The following is a 21,598-nucleotide window of genomic DNA, read 5'->3' as shown; positions in this document are numbered from 1 at the left end:
GCCAGCAGTGTCCAAGGAAGTGCCCAGGCCCTTGCACTAACGGAGCCGCCAAGGCGGTGCCGTGTCCTGCTGTCCAGGGGCCGATGGGCGCCGGACAGGATCACAGCTTGGAAAAGAGCCCTGACATCTTCGAGTCCAGCCTATGAGCGAAGACCACCACGTCAGTTAGACCACGGCACTCAGTGCCACGTCCAGTCTTTCCTCAAGCACCCCCAGGGACGGTGACTCCCCCACGTCCCCGGGCAGCGCAGTCCGGCGGGAGCGGAGCATCCCGAGCACCGCGCCGTGCCCGCCCGTGCCAGGATCCAGCAGTGCCCCCGCGCGGGCCCCCGACGGGGCGGGGTGGCATCGCGAGAGTGGCGCGTCCTCTCGCGCGGCTTGTGCAGCGCGCGGTTTTTGTTCTCGCGAGGCGGGCGCTGAGGCGGCGCGCGCGGGAGCGGCGGTGCCGGAGCGGGGGCGATGCCCGCCAGGAACGGAGAGGCCGGCGGAGGAAGCAGCGAGGGTGAGGGTGAGGGGCGGCCGGGCGGGCCGCGGGTGACCGGGCGGGCCGTGGGTGACCGGCCCGGGGTCACCCAGGGTAACCGTGCGCTCGTTGCAGAACCGCTGGGAGCCGAGATGGGGGAGCAGGCAGAGGCGGTGATCACGCCGGCCATGCTGAAGGAAGAGGAGCAGCTGGAGGCAGCGGGGCTGGAGCAGGAGCGGCAGATGCTGGAGAAGGTGAGGGCAGCCCGCGCGGCGGGGCTTGTCAGGGTGCCTGCGGGCCGTGCGGCTCCTTGGGTTTCAAAACAAACACGCGTGAGCGGCTGCCAAAGGCCGGGCGGTGACTGGCGCACAAGCGCCTTTTTCTCATCCCCTGGAGGCTTTCATTTTTATTTTTGTTTTTTAAAGGCTAACGGCAAGAAGCTTGCTGCGTTTTGTGCGCATTGAAATTTGCAGTGAGAAGACTGCTTCTTTGCTTTTGTTATTCTGAGCCAAAAAATGTAAGGTATCATGCCTTTAAAGTGAGCTGATTTCAGAAAGGGTAGTAAGTTCATATTTTTCTGAATTTCTGTCTGAAACATTAAAGACAATTTTTTTCTCTTCGTGTTTCTGTATGTGTACATAACCATTCTTTCCCTCCTTGTGGTCCTTATTTAGTTAAAAAGACCCCACCAAACAAGTTACTTGAGCAGAGCTCTCCAGAACAGTTGTATAAATTCCATTTATATTTTCCAGAAATAAGCCCGGTTATGTGTTTCTTTCGGTAGCAGGTATAGTTTATGCAGAACTGCATCGAGGAAGTAGCCTAGCTTACAAAGCCCAGCTGAAAGGATCGGGTTTATGCCAATCACTCTCTTGGTCTGCACTGCTTCCTTTCCCTGCACGCAACTGTCCAGGAGCTGCTCTTGACTTGGCATTGCTGCCAGGAAAAATGTACATGTGATCATCCTGGGAGACGATGTTTGGTTTGCATACCTCGGTTTGCTTGTGTTACAGGAAATACAGACTGCTTCAGGGAAATGGTACATCCCCAGAGCCAGTGGTGTATGCTTCATTTCTCTCTTGCTGTGAATGTTTTCATATGTTGATGCTAAGCACTGATGGATACTAACCAGTCTGTTCTGGGGAGAGAATATGAAAGCATGATGCTCCCAGACCTGTGCAGATAAAAATTATCAGTATCAGAGTACAAGCTTGAAAGAACTATTCTCTTAAATGCTCTTTTGGGGAATTGTGTTCTAAGGGATCATAGAATGGTTAGGCTTGGAAGGGACCTTAAGGATCTTCTAGTTCAAGGCAGTAGTACTATTACTCAATATACTTTAGAAGGGAAGTGGATATGTTTTTTTCAGTGTCTTAAAAATTGAAGCATTATTTTAAGGGCATGAAAAATGCCAATCTCTTAAGGCTTGGAACTAATTTTGATTACTCTTTTCCCTACAAAAAAGGTTGGAATTTATAAGGACATGTTTATAGAATGCAGTATTTTGTGATACTATAGCTAGAAAATAGTACTGATTCTCCCAGAAGTGTCATGATATTCTTTGTTGCAAACAGTAAGTGATGATACAGCCTGTCTGAACTTCAAGTATTCCTTGGTCAGACTAGGAACAAAAAATTTACAGGCAATTCTCTTGGAGGAAAGGAGGAGGAAACCCTTGTAGAGCAAATTATCTCATTGCACAGGAAGTATTGAGAAAAGGACTTAGAATTTAATTTCTTTCACAACAACCACTCCTGTAGCAATGCTATAATGTGATAGAGCTGTGGTGTTTTTCGTGTTGTCTCCATTTCTTGAGAATCCACAGAACTTACCTCTAGCAAGGGTTATTGCTCCATTGTCCTTTGTGCTTCTGTCAATCTTTCTTTGTGCAGTCTGGGGCCAGTCAGACCAAGGGGAATTACTCATGTAGTTAACTCAGGCTTACTGGCATTTTGGGGGCAGCTTCTGTGTTTCTTATGCTTGTCACTTCAGCAAACCCCCCACCAGGTGATTTGTACAGCGGTTCAACAAAAGAGTTCCTAGTCCTTTTTGAGGGCTAATGGCAAAATACCACTGTGCAAATACGTATGAATGTAGAGTGATGAAAAAGAGTGGCAAGTTTTTGACCTTTTCAGTCAAAGGGAAAGAAACCTCCACTTTCATGAGGCTTGAAGGTTTCACTTAAAGTGTGATATCACGAGTTCAGTGCTGTGCATCTTTGAGTTTTCTTTTTTCCCCTTGAAATTTTTGCAGTTGGTCAAGGGAAGAGTCTTTCAGTTTGACCAGTTAATGGAAGAATGCTGTGTTCACTACAATAAAAAATGAGCAATAGCAATTTGCTAAATGAGTAGTTTAGTTTTAATTATATTCTCTCTTGCATTGCCATCAAGAGTTGATCTTTCTGAGCTCAGGTACTTGTCATCTGAAGGTGAAACCTGGACTGGGGAGAGCAGAAGGAAATAAAAACTGGATGGAGAATCACAAGAATGCAATCTCTTCCCCCAGAGAAATTGTGGAGATAGATCTTTCTCGCATAAAAGAATAAGGTGATAACTACCTGATTAGAATGACTTGTGGAAAATAAAGATTTGATTTCTGGGGGGAGAATCGTGCTCCACCTTTTCAGTGTCACACAATTTGTCTCATTATTCAGGAAATACCCCATTTCCCTGCCTATTGTGTATTTGGTTTCAGAAGATGCCCTTGTCTTTATCTTAGTGTGCCCTTCCCCCAGTTTCTTCTGAAGATGATGGCATAGATAAGCATCATGTAAAGCTCTGCATCTTGCCTCTCTGGGGTTTCTCTTGGAGATGCTAATTTATACCTTTTTGCTTTCTACAACCAGCTGAAGGAGGCTGTAGACAGATGAGGGGGTCGGTCTCTTCTCCCTGGAAACAAGCAGTAAGACAAGAGGTTGAGCCAGGGAAGGTTTAGAGAGGATATTCTGAAAAATTTCTTCACTGAAAGGCTGGTGCAGCATTGGTCCAGTCTCCCTGGGGAAGTGATGATTCCACCATCCCTGGAAGCACCTTCAAAGAGTGCACAGACTTTGCTCTTACAGACATGGTTTAATGATGAACTTGGCAGTGCTAGTTAATGGTTGGACTTAATGGTATTAGGTCTGTTCCAAACTAGATGATTCTATGACTTGTTTGATATTTCAATTTAACAGGCAATGTTAGATGAATCTGTAAAGGTGCATGCTTTTTTACTTTTTGGGGGAGTCTTCACCTGAGTTTTGAAGAGTAATTTGCAAACTTCTAAATTGCTAATTCAGCAGAAGTTACTTTGAAAAGTGTGTCTAGATTTTGTAAGCAAAGCGAGCACAAGTTATTGTTTTCACATTGGGAGTTGTCTTGAGCTCTGTAAACTGAGTGTGATAGTTTCATAGCTATCTGAATATCTTGTTCTTAATGAGAAACTGTAACTTTGTGCAAATGGCACATGGAGGAGTCCCAACTAATACTTGGGAAGCTGTGCTGAAATTTGCCAGGTGGGGTTTTTTTCCTCACAAATTTGCAGACTCCAAATAAACTTAAATTTCATTTTGCTCTAAATCTATAAATTGGACTTAAAGCACCTTTGAGCCCTTGAATTCCATGTGCTGCTACACGGGGTGTTTGTATGGTGCATATGCAAGTGAATGCAGCCCTCAGTTACTTTCATTTTGCAGCACTTCACAGCTGCATATGAGTCCATACAACCATGAATCACAGATGTATAATGGCTGGAAGGGAAAAAGGGGTGTGTGTGTGAGACACAATTGTAGTTATCCTGAAGAACCATTTATATTAAAAACATTAACTCTGAAGTATCTATAAATACTTGACATCTCTTTTTGTTGGGCAGGCTCGCTCTTCTTGGGACAGGGAATCAAGTGAAATGCGCTATAAGAGGCTTCAACATTTGCTTGAAAAAAGCAACATTTATTCCAAATTCTTGCTAACCAAAATGGAACAGCAGCAACTAGAGGTAGGTGTATTTTGATCTGCAGTGATGATTTTTAAGGTGCTGCCTGTTTAGGTTTTTTTTGCCATCCAACTGTTTAAAGTAAAATGCTTTTAGGATTTCATTTGTAACATTAAAATCTACTGGACCCTACTGCACAGGAATGAAATGGTGCTTTACATTGTATTCAAAATTTGTTCTATAAGTTAATAGATGAATCAGACTGGGAAGAGCATGAATTATAATTTTCAAGTCACAGAGTAAAGGTGGAACTGATGCCTTTACAATTCTTCATTTGGCCTGAGTGCTAGGAAAACAAGTATTTGAAATAAGAAATGAAGTTTAAGGGAGCTAGAAGACCTGAAGGGAGGATAGAAGATGCAAGGAATTGGGAAGTAGGAAGTTTAGTAGCCTGTTTGTGTTATTTACTGAAAGCTGAGGATGAGGTGTGCCTTCAATATGCTAATGTAGGCCTCCCTCAAACAAGTTTATAAATTACAGTGATCTGAGGCCATGCTGTTCTCAAACAATAGCTTCCATAAAACAGTTTTATGTGGTTTTATTAATCCATGGGCTGCTGAGTTCATATGTAGCTTTATCTTGACTTTCTCAACTGTACCTTTATGGGCAAACTTATAAGAATTTATGCATGAGAAAGGGGGAGAAACTTAGGAAAAGTTTGAGGACAATGTTCTCCAAAAAGGGACATTGACAGACTGCAGGAACTTCCTTTCTAGAGTGAGTGTTTCAGTACTAAGTCTTGCTCCATCTGATAAATACCGAGGTCTCTTATCTCTTTCTCCAGGATCCTTTTGCTTTCAGCAAGTAGAAATAGTAGATGGAATGAGAATCTTAAGTTCTTCAAGACATAAAAGCACTTCTTCATTAAAGACATTCTAGGCTACTTACATTGCTGTCTGTTCTGCAATGAACACAAGTGGTAATATGTAGAACTTAAAGGGAAACTGGATACATGGAAAACTAACTGCAGTATATGTGAACTTCACGACTTTGCAGTTGGGAATATTTTTATTGGAATCTTCCTAAATTACTGTATTTAAATGTTTAAAGTATTTACTGACAAGCAATTCAGAGCAGTTGTATTTTCTTGTCCAAATTTTGCTTTATCATTTTAAACTGTGTCAGAGCAGAGACTTTTAGTGCCATTGCAAAAACAAAGTCTATAAAGTACATGGAACTCAGTATTAGCAATGTAATCTATACCTGTTATCATTTCTATAATGGATAGTACTCTTGTGGGTGTTATGAAAAGATAAGAATTGCATGTGTGGTTTTTATTTTGTTTAGGAACAGAGGAGGAAAGAGAAGTTAGAAAAAAAGAGAGAGATGATGTTAAAATCTGCCAAGGTAAGATTAGGTAGCTATTTTATGCAACTTTTTGACTAAAAGTCTGAGAAATTACAATGCTAGTTTTGATGGAGGTAGCTAAAATAAGTAAGTTTGATTAGCCAGTATTTTACTTGTAGAATCTGTCTAATATACCATATGTATTTTAGCCATAATAAATCATGGCTGGGCTTCGCGAACGAAGATTTGGGAAGGGCTCTACTCACCTTTGTTGCAAGCACGTACCATAATAAATAAGATTGTTTAAAAAGTGCTTAAAAATTGCATACCATGGCAGTCATCTTAAGAGGAGGTTTCTGACTAATTAATATTAGAGAAAATGGTTTCAATTTGTTTTCAGCAGTTTTTTTGTTTTAGCAATGATTGCTTATTCAACCAAGTTACTGAATAACTAATAAAAAAGATAAGCAGAGCCTTTCTTTTGCTTTATTTTTGAAAACTGCCTAATAGTGGAGTGTTTCAAGAAGCTTTCAAAGGCAATGGTTTGAGTCTGATTACATCTTTTTATCTGTGTCATGATAGTTAGAGAGTCATAAGATGATGAACCTTTTCCTACGTTTATTTTCTAGGGTCAAAACCCCGCTGATGGCAAAGAGGAGAAATCAGGTAATGCATTAGGTTTTGCCTCTTTTCAATACTGGTGGTTTTGGTTTCTTTAATATTTGATGCATTATATAAACTCAAATGTTATCTTTATAGGTGCAAAAAAGAAGAGAGGGAGGGAAGATGGAACGTATAACATCTCAGAAATTATGTCCAAAGAGGTAGGCCTTAACTATAAATAGCTTGTCTGGATTTTTGTTGCACAATTTTTAATGGGTCAAGCAATTGCTATGACATCTCTATTTTAGAGCAATCCTTTTTCTTATACATTGCTACCAGAGATCATCAGCCATCTCTAGTCTGTCTGTGAGGTATGACTTTCTTCCAACAAAGATCCATGTAACAAGCAATGTTTTGACACCTGTAGAATTTGGATGCTCTTTTGTTTTTTCAAGTCTTTAGGGAGGCAAGCTGTGAAGAGTCTACATTGCCAGCTGAATTTTCAGCTACCCATTGTAATTGAGATGTATTCTCTGGTGTGTGGTCTGGTTTTAGAGGCTGTTGTATGATTAATGGTGTTGCATGGAAAGCTTTTAAAATATGTTCAGATTGCAGAATAAATGAAAAGGTCACATGAAATACAAATTATAGTAGCCTTTAAGGTTGAAAAGCCTATAAGCATGTTTTTTTTTCCCCTTTGTTTCCAGGAAATATTATCAGTGGCAAAAAAGAGTAAAGTGGAAAATCAGGTATGTCAGCACATATTATTGCAGTTAAAGTGCATTAAGCCCAAAGGGAGGGAGGGCTTTTTACACTTTATAACATATCTCTAAACTTGCCTGTAAATAAACATCTCTGCTAGTTACCGAAGTCCTGAATTAAAGTTTAAAAAAGTGGTGTGAATGCACTTAAATACTTATTTCAGAAATCAAAGGTGAAAACTTCTAATTTATTTTTTAAAAGACTGAATTTGAATGTATTTATACTTCATAGAATGCCTGTAGTTACAAAAAAAAAAGAAATAGGAATTTACTAAAAAATATTTGTGCTGGTGTTTAAGACCTTAAGAAATTTTTAAGCATTTAAGTGTGGAGATAGTGAGTGAGGTCTCTCTTGCTTTTGCTGCAGTTCAAAAGCTACATGCTTAATTGAATTGCTTCCCAACATTCTTTAGAACCCACTTCCAGAAGGGAAATAGCTGCATTAAGTGCTGCATTAACCTGCTACGAGGAAGGTTTTAAGTCTGCTTGCTTTATGGGTGGAAAATTATAAACCAAATAGCTTCAGTAGCTGTCACTGCTCTTCAGTTCTAAAGGAGTAAAGAATCTAAAAAGTCTGCTCTTGAGTTGACAGATACTCAAAAGAAGCCTTTGAGTCAGGGGTTGACTTACTCCACTGTACATTAAGGGTGGTGTAAATTCAGGAAACGTATCTTAGCTGGGCTTTGATGTGCATTCCACTTGTCATGTGTTCCTTGAACTTCCTTTTATAGGATGAAAGCTCTTCTGACAACCTGCATCCAGAAGACCTGCAGAAAAATGGAGACTCAAATAGTGTCATTAAGGATAGATTGTGTCAAGCTGTACGACACACTGCCAAACAATCTCTTGATCCAGTACGAAAATATAATGGACAACCAGTGCCTTTTCAGCAGCCAAAGATTTTTACTGGTGGTGTAATGAGGTGGTACCAAGTGGAAGGCATGGAGTGGCTAAGGGTAAGGAGCAACTGTTGATGAGATTTAACTTCTGTGTCTTCCTTTTGTGAGAGGTTGCTCTGTCGCTTGTCAGAATGGGCAGTGTCTGCACAAAGAACTGTGGCTGGAGCGGGTGGCTGTGTTGGCCAGGAGGTGCACCTTTTTCCTGTGGTGAGGTAGCTATGCCCACAGAAGCTACTTGATTACAAAAAACTGAAACATCAGCACAGTAACTTGGTCTTTTAGAGAGGGAAACTAAGTAAATGTTTTGGAGCCGGGGATGAGTAAAACCTGGGATAATATAATGTGAAGTGCCTTTTGGTATAACACTAAGTTACATACTTTCCTTTGATACTGTTCTGTGTTTTTGCACCATAGTCAGGCATACGGTGCTGGAATGCATACATCTACATGAGAATATCTGGGGTTTACCAGATGCTTGTATTTATTCATAATGGAGGGAATCATCCTCATTTGTAATATAAAATGGGCCTAGTAGAGAGTTTCCACGGCTAGTACATTCCTAAAGATCTTTGTTTTTTCTGAAGGTGTGTTGGTTCTTTTGCACTTACTTTTGTTTTTTTGCATATGCAGATGCTTTGGGAAAATGGTATTAATGGCATTTTGGCTGATGAAATGGGGTTGGGGAAGACGATCCAGTGTATTGCAACAATAGCCCTGATGGTGGAGCGAGGAGTCCCTGGTCCATTCTTAGTATGTGGTCCTTTGTCTACTCTTCCAAATTGGATGTCTGAATTCAAGAGATTTACTCCAGAGGTAAAAGAAATTAAGACTTTTCTTTTTCTTCCTTAGGTTTAAAAGCACAAATTATTTAATTTTTATTCTAATTCTTTGCCTTGAAACTTTCTCTGTATAGAACATTGGTTTAATTGTGGTGTTTGTGGTTACTACACACTGCCGTGGTTTGCTATGTATTTACAGCCTTCTTGTAAGAGATCTCATCATTTCTACTGTCTTCTCTTTAGGTTAAAATGAGCTTAGTTTGCCTGACTTGTAACCTCTTTTTTACAGATTCCACTGATGCTCTATCATGGAGCTCAGCAGGAGCGTCGGAAACTGGTTCGTAAAATTCATGGACGACAAGGATCACTCCAGATCCATCCCGTGGTCATTACTTCGTTTGAAATAGCAATGCGAGACAGAAATGCCCTGCAGGTATCTGAGTTCTCCTGGCAGCCCTAGGACAGTGTTGTGCCTCATCGCTGGCAGCACTGCTTTTGAATACAGTAAAAAACCTCTCACGCTGCCTGTACAATAAGTGTCATACTGTAGCATGTGTGCTGGCATTCTGCTTCCTTGGTAGAGTAGTGCTGGAATTTAATGCTTAAGAAGTTCTTCAAACAGAACATTATCCAAAAAGTAAGCAGATAGTTACAGCCTTACCTGCTCTTTTCATTACCTTTCTATTGGTGGTAGTTGGGGAGGCTTGGAATAAAAACTATAGTGTATAAATATTGTGGTTAACATCCAAATGGTTCATTCAGCAAGATGAGTTTCTTGTACTTTTATTTTAACCACCTAAGCTTACTAAATGCAGTCACCATGAAGCAGATGTATGGCATTAACTGTTTGGACTCAGCTCTAGGAGTGTGGCACAGTGAAATACAGTAAATAGAATCTTTGTAGGAGGCAGTATCAGTCTTACTACTGCTGCTTAATTCATTTGGCCCCTGTTTTTATGGAATAAAAAAGGCTAAAATTTACTGAAGTAAAGCTAAAATTTACTGAAATACCCTTCCTTTTTGTAGCAGTGCTACTGGAAATACCTGATAGTAGATGAAGGTCACAGGATTAAAAATATGAACTGCCGCCTTATCAGAGAATTGAAACGTTTTAATGCAGACAATAAACTCCTGTTGACTGGTACTCCCCTGCAAAACAACTTGGCAGAGCTTTGGTCATTGCTTAACTTCCTGTTGCCAGATGTGTTTGATGATTTGAAAAGGTAGGTTGCAGTCTGATAGTGGGAACTATCTTTGTTTGTTCTGTTTGAGCATTATTGTGACTCTTTAATTATTAAACTTATATCAGCTTGTGAAGAGCTGTTTTATGGTATGGTTGTAATTTGGTGTGATTTTTTGAAATGTGCCTTGCTTCACACTTAGTTGTTTCAGAAAGGAAGGAATTAATTGTCATCTCCATGATAGTGGAAGCTCAACTCTGAGCAAAGACATGAGCATTTGTGGTGAGAGAGGTTTGTCGTACCGTAAGTGCCTGGTGCTGCTTTGAGATTCTCCTGAGGTGCTGGAGAAAGCTGTGTGAGGCTGGCAGACACAGGACCCACAGGTCCTTTTCTGCAGTGGTAGGGGTCAGGTGGAAGAACACTGCCAAGACAGTCTTTAGACTAATTTTGGAAAAAGTTACAGACTAGATTGAATATAATAGATCACAGTGAATATTTCAATTTAATGTAAGTATTTTTACAAATCACTTACAACCTCAAGCATCTGAATTGACAGGTGTGTTTCAGAAATTCCTCCTGTACACCTTCTATTCATCATGGATATTAGGGCTTTATTTTTCTTAAATCACAGGATAAGAGAAGAATAGTATACTTAAATAATGAAGAATAATAGCTGCGAAGGTACCAATTTTTTTCCCTTTTTTTCTTTTTATAGCTTTGAGTCCTGGTTTGATATTACCAGCATTACAGAAACTGCTGAAGATATTATTGCTAAAGAAAGGGAGCAAAACATCTTGCATATGCTGCATCAGGTTTTCACTTATCCTTTGTGTTGTATTTTTCACGGTTTATTTTTAACACTAACCATTATTATTAAGTGTTTAAAAATCTTGTTTGTGGAGCTGAATTTTGGGTCTGAGGTTTTTGTTGTGGCACTTCTGACTTCCTTAGACTTGTGGTTTGTTTTTCAATTTACAGCACTTAAAAATGCTAAAGAAACAATATAACTCTTTGATAATTACTCATTTTTATTCTGGAATTGAGTTGACTTTAGTCATACTTAATTACAGTTTACAGGCTTCAGTTTGTCAAAAGATTTAATTGGTGGATGTATTTTGTTGAAAGATAACTTTGATAGAAGTTATGTAACTTTTAGGTGTCAAACAGAATACCTTTTGACAAACTAGTTACATAATGTGCCTGTCTTCAGGCTAACACCCAAAGCTTTTTTTTTTTTTAAGAGGGTGTGTGGAAGTAAATGCTTACAGACCTATCATTTTCTCGTCAAAGGCTGACAGTGAGAGATCTAAACTGTGTCTTCTATATATAATTGTTGATGACTATTTATTTATTTTGGTTAAAGGTTTGAGACTTTTCCAGAATAACTTGATTTAGGAAATATAACAAGCAAAATGAGCTGTCTCATAATAAAATTACTTTCAGTTATTGGAATTTATATGAAAGGTCTGTAATGTAGTTACTACTACACCCTTACTAAACACTTCAAGATTTTTAAAATGGCAATGGATGTGTTGTTTCAACACGTCATTACCAGCATGTGAGTGAAAGTTTTGGAGTAGGCATCCATATTAAAAAATCAAATATATATGCAAATTAACTCCCTTGCCTTAAATTGGCGCAAAATAGCATTACATTAGTAGGCTTGTTTGTGTCTTGTCTGGTTTTGTTTTTTTTTTTAAACTAGTCACGTTGAGAGTTTTGAGTAGTTGTAACATCTGCTCACCATTTCAGATTCTGACACCTTTCTTACTGAGAAGACTGAAATCTGATGTTGCTCTGGAGGTTCCTCCTAAACGAGAAGTTGTGGTATATGCACCGCTGGCAAAGAAGCAAGAAACTTTCTATACTGCCATTGTAAATCGCACCATTAGGAAACTGCTTGGAAATAATGAGGTATCTGCTGATACAGGTGTTAGAAATGTGCTTGCTATTAGTAGTTTGTAGGTGAAACCACACTGGTATTCATTACTCTTGTAACTAGACCCCCTTTTTACTTAAATTTTTAGTCTGATCCTTTTGTTATCTATTTTGGCAGTTACTGTGATAGGCCTGTGGGCACAGAACTAAAACAATATAAGTGTAAATATGTTCTTGATTACTTGTAGATTGAGGGGGGAAAAGAACACAGTTTTCATAAAATTGACAGTTACAGTTTAAAAGGTATTAATGTGGCTTTTTAAAATCAAACAAACTTTCAAAATCTACAATTAAAAAATTTACAATCTAAAATCTACAGTTTAAAATTTGGGCTCCGTTTTCTACTTAGCCATACTCAAAGCTTCTGAGTCTAAGTAAGTCTTGCACGATGTACATCACTGAGACCTCTTTTTGGCTTTGAGAATTCTTGGGTCAGCACAGGCCTTCGGGTCTGAAGCAAACTGCTGCTGATGGAAACGTTCTCATTTCCCACAGGAAGAAGTAGTTGAGTTGAGTCCTACAGGCCGACCAAAACGCCGTAGTCGAAAAGTGGTTGATTATTGTGAAGAACATAATGGCTCACCTGATGACTTGGAAAGATTGATCAGCAAAATGCAAGAGGAAGTAGAAAAAGAGAGGTGCCTGCCCCAAAAGAGTCTTTATTATACTGTCTGTTTCCCTCTTACTTTGCTTCCAGAGCTTTGCTTATTGAAATTGATCAAGAAGAATGCGTTTAGTTGTTCACTATCCTTGAAGCTTTATGCTTTGTTTCTTTGATTTTACCTAGTATTCATTGAGCTATGATAACAATGGTTAGGTTGTACCATCACTCACTGACTCATTAGAGTTAACTTCAGGACATATGTTGTGGTTTAACCCCAGACAGCAGCCAAGCCCAACACAACCACTCACTCACTCACTCACTCACTCACTCCTCCACCAGCGGGATCAGGGAGAGAATCGGAAGAGTAAAAGCTGGAAAACTTGTGGTTTGAGATAAAGACCGTTTAACAAGGAAATCAAAAGCTGCTCACACAAGCAAAGCAAAACAAGGAGTTAATTCACTGCTTCCCATGGACAGGCAGATGTTCAGCCATCTTCAGGAGAGCAGGGGCCCATCACATGTAACAGTTACTTGGGAAGGCAAATGCCATCACTTCAAGTGTCCCCCACTTCTTCCTTCTGTTAGTGGCTCATAATTGGTTGAAAGTCCCTTGGGTGTAAGGAAAACCAGGTTAATCTTTAGGGTTGAAATGCATTCACTTTGCTAGATTTTTACTGTAGTCCAGTGTGGCTTGCAAGAAGAGACAATTAAATATGTTTGTATTAGTTTTATGGTATGTATGGATCTATGTCAGAGACCAGTACTTAAATGTAGAAGAGCTCAGTAGCTGTATTTTGTTGTGAATCCTGCAATGTCTACATGTGACTGAAATGGGATAGGCAGAGAGCTGATTGTGGAATATCTTATGTGTTGCTCCACAGGAGATCTCTTCATGTGTTCTGGAGAGGGCTTGGTTCTGTTCCATTTTGTGCTGGGTGACTTGCACAAGCTAAATTCTGCAAATTACTACTGACTGCCCTTTTGTATTTTAAAACAGCAATGGCACATTGCTGTACCTTCATTGCCAAGTGTGGCACTATAAAAAGTTTGGTTTGGTAATAGCTTTACTAATTCTGAGGGATTTTGAGGACATTTGATGCAGCATGTGAATCCATTGCTTGATTTTGTTGGTTTTTTTTTTATTTTAAATATTTGTAGCATAATGATACTTTCAGTACTAATAAGATGATGTATGTTTTCAAGGCCAGTGGTAGAAGTGAGCATTCCCATGGATTCCGAGGTGAACCTTAAACTGCAGAATATTATGATGTTACTGAGGAAGTGTTGTAATCACCCCTATCTCATCGAATATCCGTTGGATCCTGCTACACAACAATTCAAGGTACATATTTTGAAAGCACTAGAGAAAATTTATTTCAGGCATTAAAAAGCAATAGACTGTGAGCTGATGGCAGTAAAAGAATGATCTTTTCAATGTATTTGGCATATGCCTCCCTGTTGAATTCCAGCAGTATATTAAATCATTATTTGAAACTTCCTGCAGCAGCACTTGCAGAGGCCCATTCAGCCTCTGTGCTTATTCAGTCCTTGCACAGTTATGCCGTAGTGTCCTTTACTATGGCAGCGCTCCTCCGCTGGTGGGAAAGTTATGGAATACAGTAGCTGGGTTCCCTTGACTCCAGGTGCTTTAGAGTATGCCTCAAGATCTCCTCACAAGAGTTATTTTTTGAAACATGCTGACCCTTGGTGAACTGTTCATGACATAAATTGTACACACTGCTGGAGGTGCAGCGGTAACATCTAAGCGTGAGTTGTTGAAGGACTGAACCAAGTACAACAGAGTCGTCTGCTTAGAGAATACAGTATCCCTTCTCTTCCTCAAAAGGGGAAGAATCCAAGTTATATCACAAAGGCCAAATGGTACTTTAATCTACACAAAACAGTTGGCAATATAGGAAAGTATGAAGTAATTGAAATTGGAAGAATCTTGGAACAACTGGCATTGTGTGCACGTTCTAAATGTACGTTTGTGGGCATGTGTAGTCATGTTTTCCTATTTACCTGTGATAACAGGTTCAGCTCCACTCAGGAGCAACCAAGTTTATCAGTGTAAAGTTAGTGTATAGAAAGCAGATACCCCAGTCTGGGGGGGTGAGGGAAAATTAGTTAATGTGTAGAAAATGCAGACTCTTTGACAGTTGACACCATCTGCAGGAGTTAGTACCTGCTCAGCCAAATGCATTCAGAATTATTCAAGGTAGCTGCTGTATGGTTCAAACCTTAGTTTGTTTCTATATCCCTGCTCTTGGCCCATAGCAAGAATTAGATCCAACAAACACTTGAGCAGAAGAGGAGTTTAAGGCCGCAGTGTGGAAACAAAACTCTTGGCTGATGCATAGTAACTTGCTCAGCGGTGCCTCCTTGTGTCCAGTAGGTGGAAGCCTTGTGCCTTAGTTACAAACAGGGAAAGAAGCATCAGTGCTCTTCCATGAGGAAAAATTAACAACACCAGGGTTTCTCCTTCTAGAGGTGGGATGAAAACTAATTAGTTTTATTTTTTAAATTATTTGGGCATATGGAATGCCCAATTTTGGGTTCAATTTAGTTTTATCATGATTTAACTGATTCAAGGTCATTTGCTGAAATTAGTGTTGCTTCCAATCTTAGGCTTTTAGTTAAAAAGGTGGTGCACGTTTGTTTCAGTGAGAGGCTTTCAGACAGCTGTTTTTGATGCTTCTGAGTTGGGGAAGCCTGTGGTATCCTGCCCTCCTAATATATGATCCTGTCTTCCCCGTTCCAAGGTTGATGAAGATCTAGTAAAGAATTCAGGCAAGTTTCTACTCTTGGACCGAATGCTTCCAGAACTGAAGAAGAGAGGACATAAGGTAAAGCTAAAGATTTGTTGCTGAAGGGGGTGGGGGAGGGAGGAGATACACTTGTCTCCTTATGAACAGAAAATTGTATTGAGGAATCTTTCTGGTTTTTTAGGTCTTGTTGTTCTCACAAATGACTATGATGCTTGACATTTTGATGGATTACTGTTATCTGAGAGACTTCAAATTCAGTCGATTGGATGGCTCTATGTCCTACTCGGAGAGAGAAGAAAATGTAAGTAGGTGTACATGCCCTTCAAGAGTGTTAGCAAATTCTGCTTGTCCCTGTGACACTGGAACATGATTTTGTACAGTATTTAGCCTTTAATAGGCAAAACACATCTATGTTGAAAAGTGTCTTTACTTCTGCTTTGATATCTGCAGCACAGAAATACTAAAGCAATTAGGTGTGCTACACACCAGTATCTTGGGGTATGCCTGGACTGGTGGGTGCTCATATACTCTGTTTCCACATTTTTTTTCTGTGCCACTGATGTGGCTGAGGAAAACTGAACCCCTAAACACTGAGTTTGCTACTGTTAAACCTGATTTGTAAAGAGGAAAGGCTAACTAACATGTCAGCAAGCTATAATGACTTTTATTAAGCTGGTAGAATTTTGTACTGCAAGTTCAGCAAGGCTCTTCTCAGTTCCATGATTTGCTGGTGTCCAGGGGATCCCAGAGGTTATGGGTCTTTTAGAGAGCCTGGGTGTGGGATAATGGTTTCTTTTTCTCTGCTGTGATCAAAGTCCTGAAAATTATATACACTCTCAGTTTTCTACTAGAGTGGCTGAAAGTTACAGTCATGTTGGCATTAGACTCTCATTGTATCCAGAAGTAACTATGTCTTTAGACTTTGCCAGCTTGGACGATGGACACCTTGCTCATCACTGGATGGTAGATCATGTGGAGGTGAATGTAATTTGGACCATACCTCACTGTAGTCATCTCCACTCTATGTGTTAGACATCTCACTGATTGGAAGCATAAGATAAGAAAACACAGTTTCACTTCTTGGTCTTGTCCTGTCCCAGGTGCATGCAGTGTTTTTTAAAGGCTCTGACAGCTTGTGCTGTATTTTATCTTTTTAAATGTAGGTCTCTCAAAATAAAAGATAAGCTATGGTGTGTTGGATCCATCTGCTTTTTTTAATGGATGAATTCTCTTCCAGATGCATCAATTTAACACTGACCCTGAAGTCTTCCTGTTCTTAGTGAGTACAAGAGCTGGAGGCCTGGGCATTAACTTAACAGCGGCAGACACAGTTATCATATATGACAGTGACTGGGTATGTTGACAGATTGTTAAACCTAGTGATATGTGTCATACAATTCTTTCTCTGTTGCTGCTTTTGACAATCATTTATGAACCCCTTATGACATAGACCATTTCTATAACTTTAAAGAGGTGTTACATGAAGATAATAGTATGTAGTGTGTGCAAACATTTTGTGAGATAATGCAGCCTCATTTGAAAAGTCCTGCATTATTGAATACAACATTACAAGTTGGTTTCTAAAACTAGCCTGTTTGCCTCTGAGTTACCAAAAAGCAGGAGGGTTTTTCTGTTGCAGATACATTTCCTTCTTTTGATTTTTAGCTAGCTAGGATTGTACTGCTCCTGTATGTCTGGAGGCTGGGAAGAAGAGAGCTATGGAAGTAAATGACTGAGGACCTCTTCACTTTGTTTTAGTAGACAGTGCTGCTGTTGGCATGACTGTTCAGATTCAGAAGAGCTAAAGCACCTTTAGAAATGCCTGAAAACTTTTAAAATACTTTTCTTACTCTAAAAAAAATTTCCACAAACCTACAACTAAAACTCTAATCTAAATCTCTCATTAAACACATCTATGTGGTGAAAACTGCAGCACAGGGTGGAGAAGCATCCAAGCTGGTGGGTTCCTCTCCCTGTGCGGTTACAGCAGCAGAGCTTGTCATGGATGAGCTTAAGAGTCAAAAGATTCAAGAGTCAAGTAGAGTTCTATTACACAATGTCTCTCCTGCCTACTGCTTCTGCTCTGACTCTCAGCTCACCATTGAAAATGCTGCTTGTGATATGTCCCTTTAAAAAAGGATAATGGCGTAGCTGAATTGTTTTTAACTTGTTTCTTTGTCTGCTCAGAACCCCCAGTCAGACTTGCAGGCCCAAGACAGGTGTCACAGAATTGGCCAGACAAAGCCAGTAGTTGTTTATCGTCTTGTGACAGCAAATACTATTGACCAGAAGATTGTGGAGAGAGCTGCTGCCAAGAGGAAGCTGGAGAAGCTGATAATCCACAAAAGTTAGTATCTTTCTCTTATGATGTCATGTCAACATGTGTTGCTTCTTTAAATCTCAAGCTGTAACAAATTTCAGCGTCCTGTTTGCACCTGTCTGGTATAACCACAACAGACAAGTTCTGTTTGAACAATGAAACAGTGCTGAATAGAACAATAGGCCTTGGTTTCATGGATGGGCAGTGGTGATTCTTGATTATATAGCTGGTCATACTCAAAAGCCTTTAGAATGTGATTGGTTTGAAGTGTCTCAAGAATAAATTTTTCTCATATAGAATCTATATGAATTCTGCTTTGCTTCTGCAGCTTACTCTGTGACATTTGGACTGTAGTTCTGCATATGTAGCAATTTCAAACATTAAGCTCTCTTGAAAAATTGCAATTCTTGTGACTTGGTGTGGGCTTCTGAACAGTAACTAGTCTTATATTAGGAGGTTAAAAACTTCTCATAGTTCTTATATTCTCATATTAAGGAGAAAAAAAGGCATTTTCATGAGGGCATAAAGGGGCAAAAAGGCCACACCTCTAACTGCCTACTGCATGGTGCAATGCTTGTCAAGCCTAAGCTGTGGTTTGTCTGTGGTTTTGGATTATGTTAGCTAATCTTTGTTAGATGCTTACTTTATCCTAGCATTAGCCTTCTTTGTAATGCCTTTGCCACTGCTGTCCTAGTATGACTGCTGAGACTGCCATCTGACTTTTTATAGGCATGTTATTGACCAATGTAAGGTTTTTTTTGTTTGGTTTGGGTTTTTTAATGATTTGATTACGGTCCAAACTGAAGTTAAAACCGAAGTGGCACGATAAGCACACAAGAGCACATGAGCAAGATGAGTGCAGAATGGGCTGTAATAGTATATTCCTGCCATATACTGAAGTATATAATATTTTATGTGGGTTATTTGGACTGACATCCGGGTTTGCTGTAAATAGGTACTAGCATAGTCTCCAAGAATCCAGCCTGTGTCACGGTATTATTTTGTCATGTCTGTCTTTTTCATTAAACTGAGGGCTGGTCTCTGCAAACCACGGACCTTTCACATATTTACTGTCTTGCGGTTAATACTGCTTACTTTGTTTCAACCAGCTTACAATACAAAGGGAACAAACCTCAGCATCCACCATCTAACTTTATTTACAATGTTTTTACTGTAAGTAGAACTAAAGGCTTTTCTTCTCTGTGTGTGCGTGTGTGCATGTTGAATTGGTGTTTCAATCAGTTCTTCTGCATACTATATATATAAATACATACACATCATAGAAAGTGAAAGGCCTGCATGTAAACCTTCATGTCATCTGAGTTTTTCACCAGTTAGACTGTTAGTGTAAGGTGTGTTTATCTGAGGGCTAGAGCAATGAAACATAGCATTAATTCTGATTTGCAAAAGTAATTTGTTCAATACATGCATCCAATATTGATTTAACTATTTACATTATTTGTTCCAGTCTCTGTGTACTTTCTTACAATTTCTTCTTTCTACAGATCAGTTTAAAGGTGGCAAATCTGGCCTAGCACAGTCAAAGAGCTGCCTGGACCCTCAGGAATTAATAGAATTACTGAAATCCAGAGACTATGAGAGGTATGCAGATTTCATGTTTTCTTGGACCATGAGTTTGTAACTAGTAGCTTTCAGGCAGCTTTCAATAGCTCTCTTGTCTTAGGAAGTGGTATGTGGATCTTCTTAGTAGAAAGAATGTCCTAGGGATTCTGCTATGTGGGAAAACTGACTATGCAATACTAACATGCTTTTATCTGTATTAAGAAAGATTATTTCTTCTTCAACAGGGAGGTTAAAGGATCTAAAGAAAAAGTAATAAGTGATAAAGATCTAGAGTTACTTTTGGATAGAAGTGATCTTATTGGTAAGTCTGAGTTTTCATCTGTTTTCTTTATTCAACAGTAAATTCATATTTTGTAAGAGTCTTTATAGTATATAGTATATAGAAAGCTGCCATAGCTTCACTTCCCTACAGCTGTGTTATTCATGTGGAAAAGGATATTTGGTCCTTTGCTGACATTTTCAGTATGGTTTGCTGAAGAAGAAATAACAGAACTTAAAATTACTCCAGAAAACCACATTCAGGCATAGTGTGCCCTGAGCACACTGTGAATGAAAAGCATAGATTAGGAAGTGTTCTGCAAAGCAACTTTCAAGGAAAGTTCCTCTAATTGGTCAAAATAGAAATTATTCTTAGTAAAGATTTATTTCAGCAAACTTGTTTAAAAACCTATTTTGATATGATTGTATTTCAAAATATAGTCTAACATTTTTTTGGGAAATAAATCAAGCTTTTCCCCGTGGCTTGTCAGTGGATCAACTATTTAAAAAAAAGCCCAGCCAAACCACAACTTTTTTTTTGAGGTTGTCTGCAAATTCTCGTGCTTGATCAGGCCAAAATACTATTAAAAAAGCCTTAACTTTCCTGAGAGAGCAAAAATTCTTGTCCAGTTCATAGATGTAACATGCTTTTGTAAGATTAATAGATTTAGTAAGCCTGGTTTCCTTCAGCATCTTCAGCAGAACAATCCCCAATGCACAGATGCAGAAAAAAAACCAGTCATTACAGAATTTAGAAGTAAAAATTATAGCCTTAAATAAGTGTGCTGTGTGTAGTTTGCATAAAATAAATCTGCCTTAGGAAATTTTTGCTATATTTTATTTAATTTAGGAAAAAAGTTTAAGACCTTGTTCTATAAAACTGCTTATGTCAGTTAACTGACTGCTAATATAGAAAATTATTCTTGGTGCATGGATATAATATGGTCTACCTCTATCTTTACAAGTTCAGACTTCAAAACAATCTAATTTCTCTTTTCAAGTTGAAGAAGGTGCCATTTATTTTGTGTTATTAGTGTGCATCGTATTTATCATGGTTGCTTTTTTATTTCTTGTCTATACTAAGCAAAATAACTATAATAAAGTTGTCAAAAAATGTTAATACGAAGATATTAGTCTAGCATTATGTACTGAATATTTACTGACACTAACTGCAGTTAATGCTTTAGAAACTGAAATGCCACCTTCCACCCTGATAAGCCATAATTATTAAATTTTATATGAATGGTTTTTTATTAGCTTTAAATTCACTGGAAGGGCATAATAGTGATGGTAAGTGCTAGGAAAACAAGTTGCAGGTCTTTAAATTTTAGAAAAGAATATTACTTATCAGGGCTGTAACTTTTTCTGTTTCTCCTAGTAATTTCACTAAATAGGTTTACTGCATTCTGGATTTTTTTTCTCTGGAAAATGAGACCATTTCAGGCAGCTTTTAGAACTGTTTATTTCCGTTCAGATTTAGCCAGAGATGTTGGAATTTTTTTCTAGAAGTATACAACTGAAAAATATTTTCAAATACAAACTTAGTGGCAAACTGTTGATGAAGGAGCAAAATGATTTAATCAATTTGTTTGCCAAATCCCAAGAAAAAATGTGTCTGCTATATCACTTGTTATTGTTGACCTTTGTTTGTTTTAATCTTAGATCAAATGAAGACCTCTGAAAAAATGAAAAAGGAAAAAATGGGTGTCTTCAAAGTCCTGGAAGAGTCATCAGAGTCCAATGGAGAATGTGTATTTTAATGTGCAAATGTGGCCTCTGTGTAGTCTTTCAGATCTTCCAGAGATGTCACACCTGATCCTTGATGCTGACTTCCTTTACAGCCTCGTTCAAATCCCTTGTGTTCTTCCAGTGAACTTTAACATGTTCTAGAGTATAATGCAGGTGATAGTTTGTTGTAGCTTTAGTAGACTCGCACAAAGAAAATGAGCATATTTCACACTTACAGCTAGTTCTTGTGCTCAGTGGTAAAACCTGGCAGATTTGTGTAAAAAAAAAATCTTCCTGTGGAAGTCCTAAAACACCATTTGTTTTGATTTAAAATATGGTGTCAATTTTGGTTGTATTTGGGAGAGAACTTGCGCCTTTGTTTAAGCCATTTGTGTAGCTTCTGTTTTTAACTTCTGCTAATTATTTTGGTTAAATAAATATCTGTTTTGTTCTAAA

At 38.9% G+C, this 21,598-nt stretch overlaps 1 protein-coding gene across 3 annotated transcripts; it reads left to right on the top strand.

The window, feature by feature from the left end:
- The first annotated feature begins 380 nt into the window (after positions 1 to 380).
- Positions 381 to 21,598, top strand: HELLS (helicase, lymphoid specific). 3 transcript variants are annotated; one of them, XM_064662669.1, is made up of 22 exons: positions 381 to 502; positions 599 to 717; positions 4,313 to 4,435; positions 5,720 to 5,779; positions 6,349 to 6,385; positions 6,479 to 6,543; positions 7,030 to 7,071; positions 7,815 to 8,039; positions 8,613 to 8,795; positions 9,051 to 9,194; positions 9,788 to 9,984; positions 10,658 to 10,754; positions 11,695 to 11,856; positions 12,376 to 12,518; positions 13,688 to 13,826; positions 15,247 to 15,330; positions 15,434 to 15,553; positions 16,490 to 16,606; positions 17,440 to 17,599; positions 19,078 to 19,174; positions 19,381 to 19,457; positions 21,077 to 21,598. In XM_064662669.1, exons 1-22 carry the CDS (start codon positions 460 to 462, stop codon positions 21,172 to 21,174), a joined length of 2,532 nt encoding a protein of 843 aa, XP_064518739.1. In that variant the 5' UTR covers positions 381 to 459; the 3' UTR covers positions 21,175 to 21,598. The 3 variants fall into 3 exon arrangements, with proteins under 3 accessions (XP_064518739.1, XP_064518740.1, XP_064518738.1); XM_064662668.1 differs by having other exon boundaries at positions 387 to 508; XM_064662670.1 differs by lacking the exons at positions 19,381 to 19,457; positions 21,077 to 21,598 and adding an exon at positions 18,682 to 18,745 and having other exon boundaries at positions 383 to 508; positions 19,078 to 19,175.

This window comes from Pseudopipra pipra, chromosome 8, assembly GCF_036250125.1.
Source record: "Pseudopipra pipra isolate bDixPip1 chromosome 8, bDixPip1.hap1, whole genome shotgun sequence".
NCBI classification, from domain to species: domain Eukaryota; kingdom Metazoa; phylum Chordata; class Aves; order Passeriformes; family Pipridae; genus Pseudopipra; species Pseudopipra pipra.
The sequence above is the reverse complement of the archived record's forward strand: the minus strand, read 5'-3'. Positions and strand labels throughout refer to the sequence as shown.

Coding starts and splice junctions, on each gene's coding strand:
- HELLS (XM_064662668.1), top strand. CDS start 460: ATGCCCGCCAGGAACGGAGAGGCCGGCGGAGGAAGCAGCGAGGGTGAG. Junction 17,600..19,077: donor GAAGCTGATAATCCACAAAA/GTTAGTATCTTT, acceptor TTCTTTCTACAG/ATCAGTTTAAAGGTGGCAAA. Junction 19,175..19,380: donor AAATCCAGAGACTATGAGAG/GTATGCAGATTT, acceptor CTTCTTCAACAG/GGAGGTTAAAGGATCTAAAG.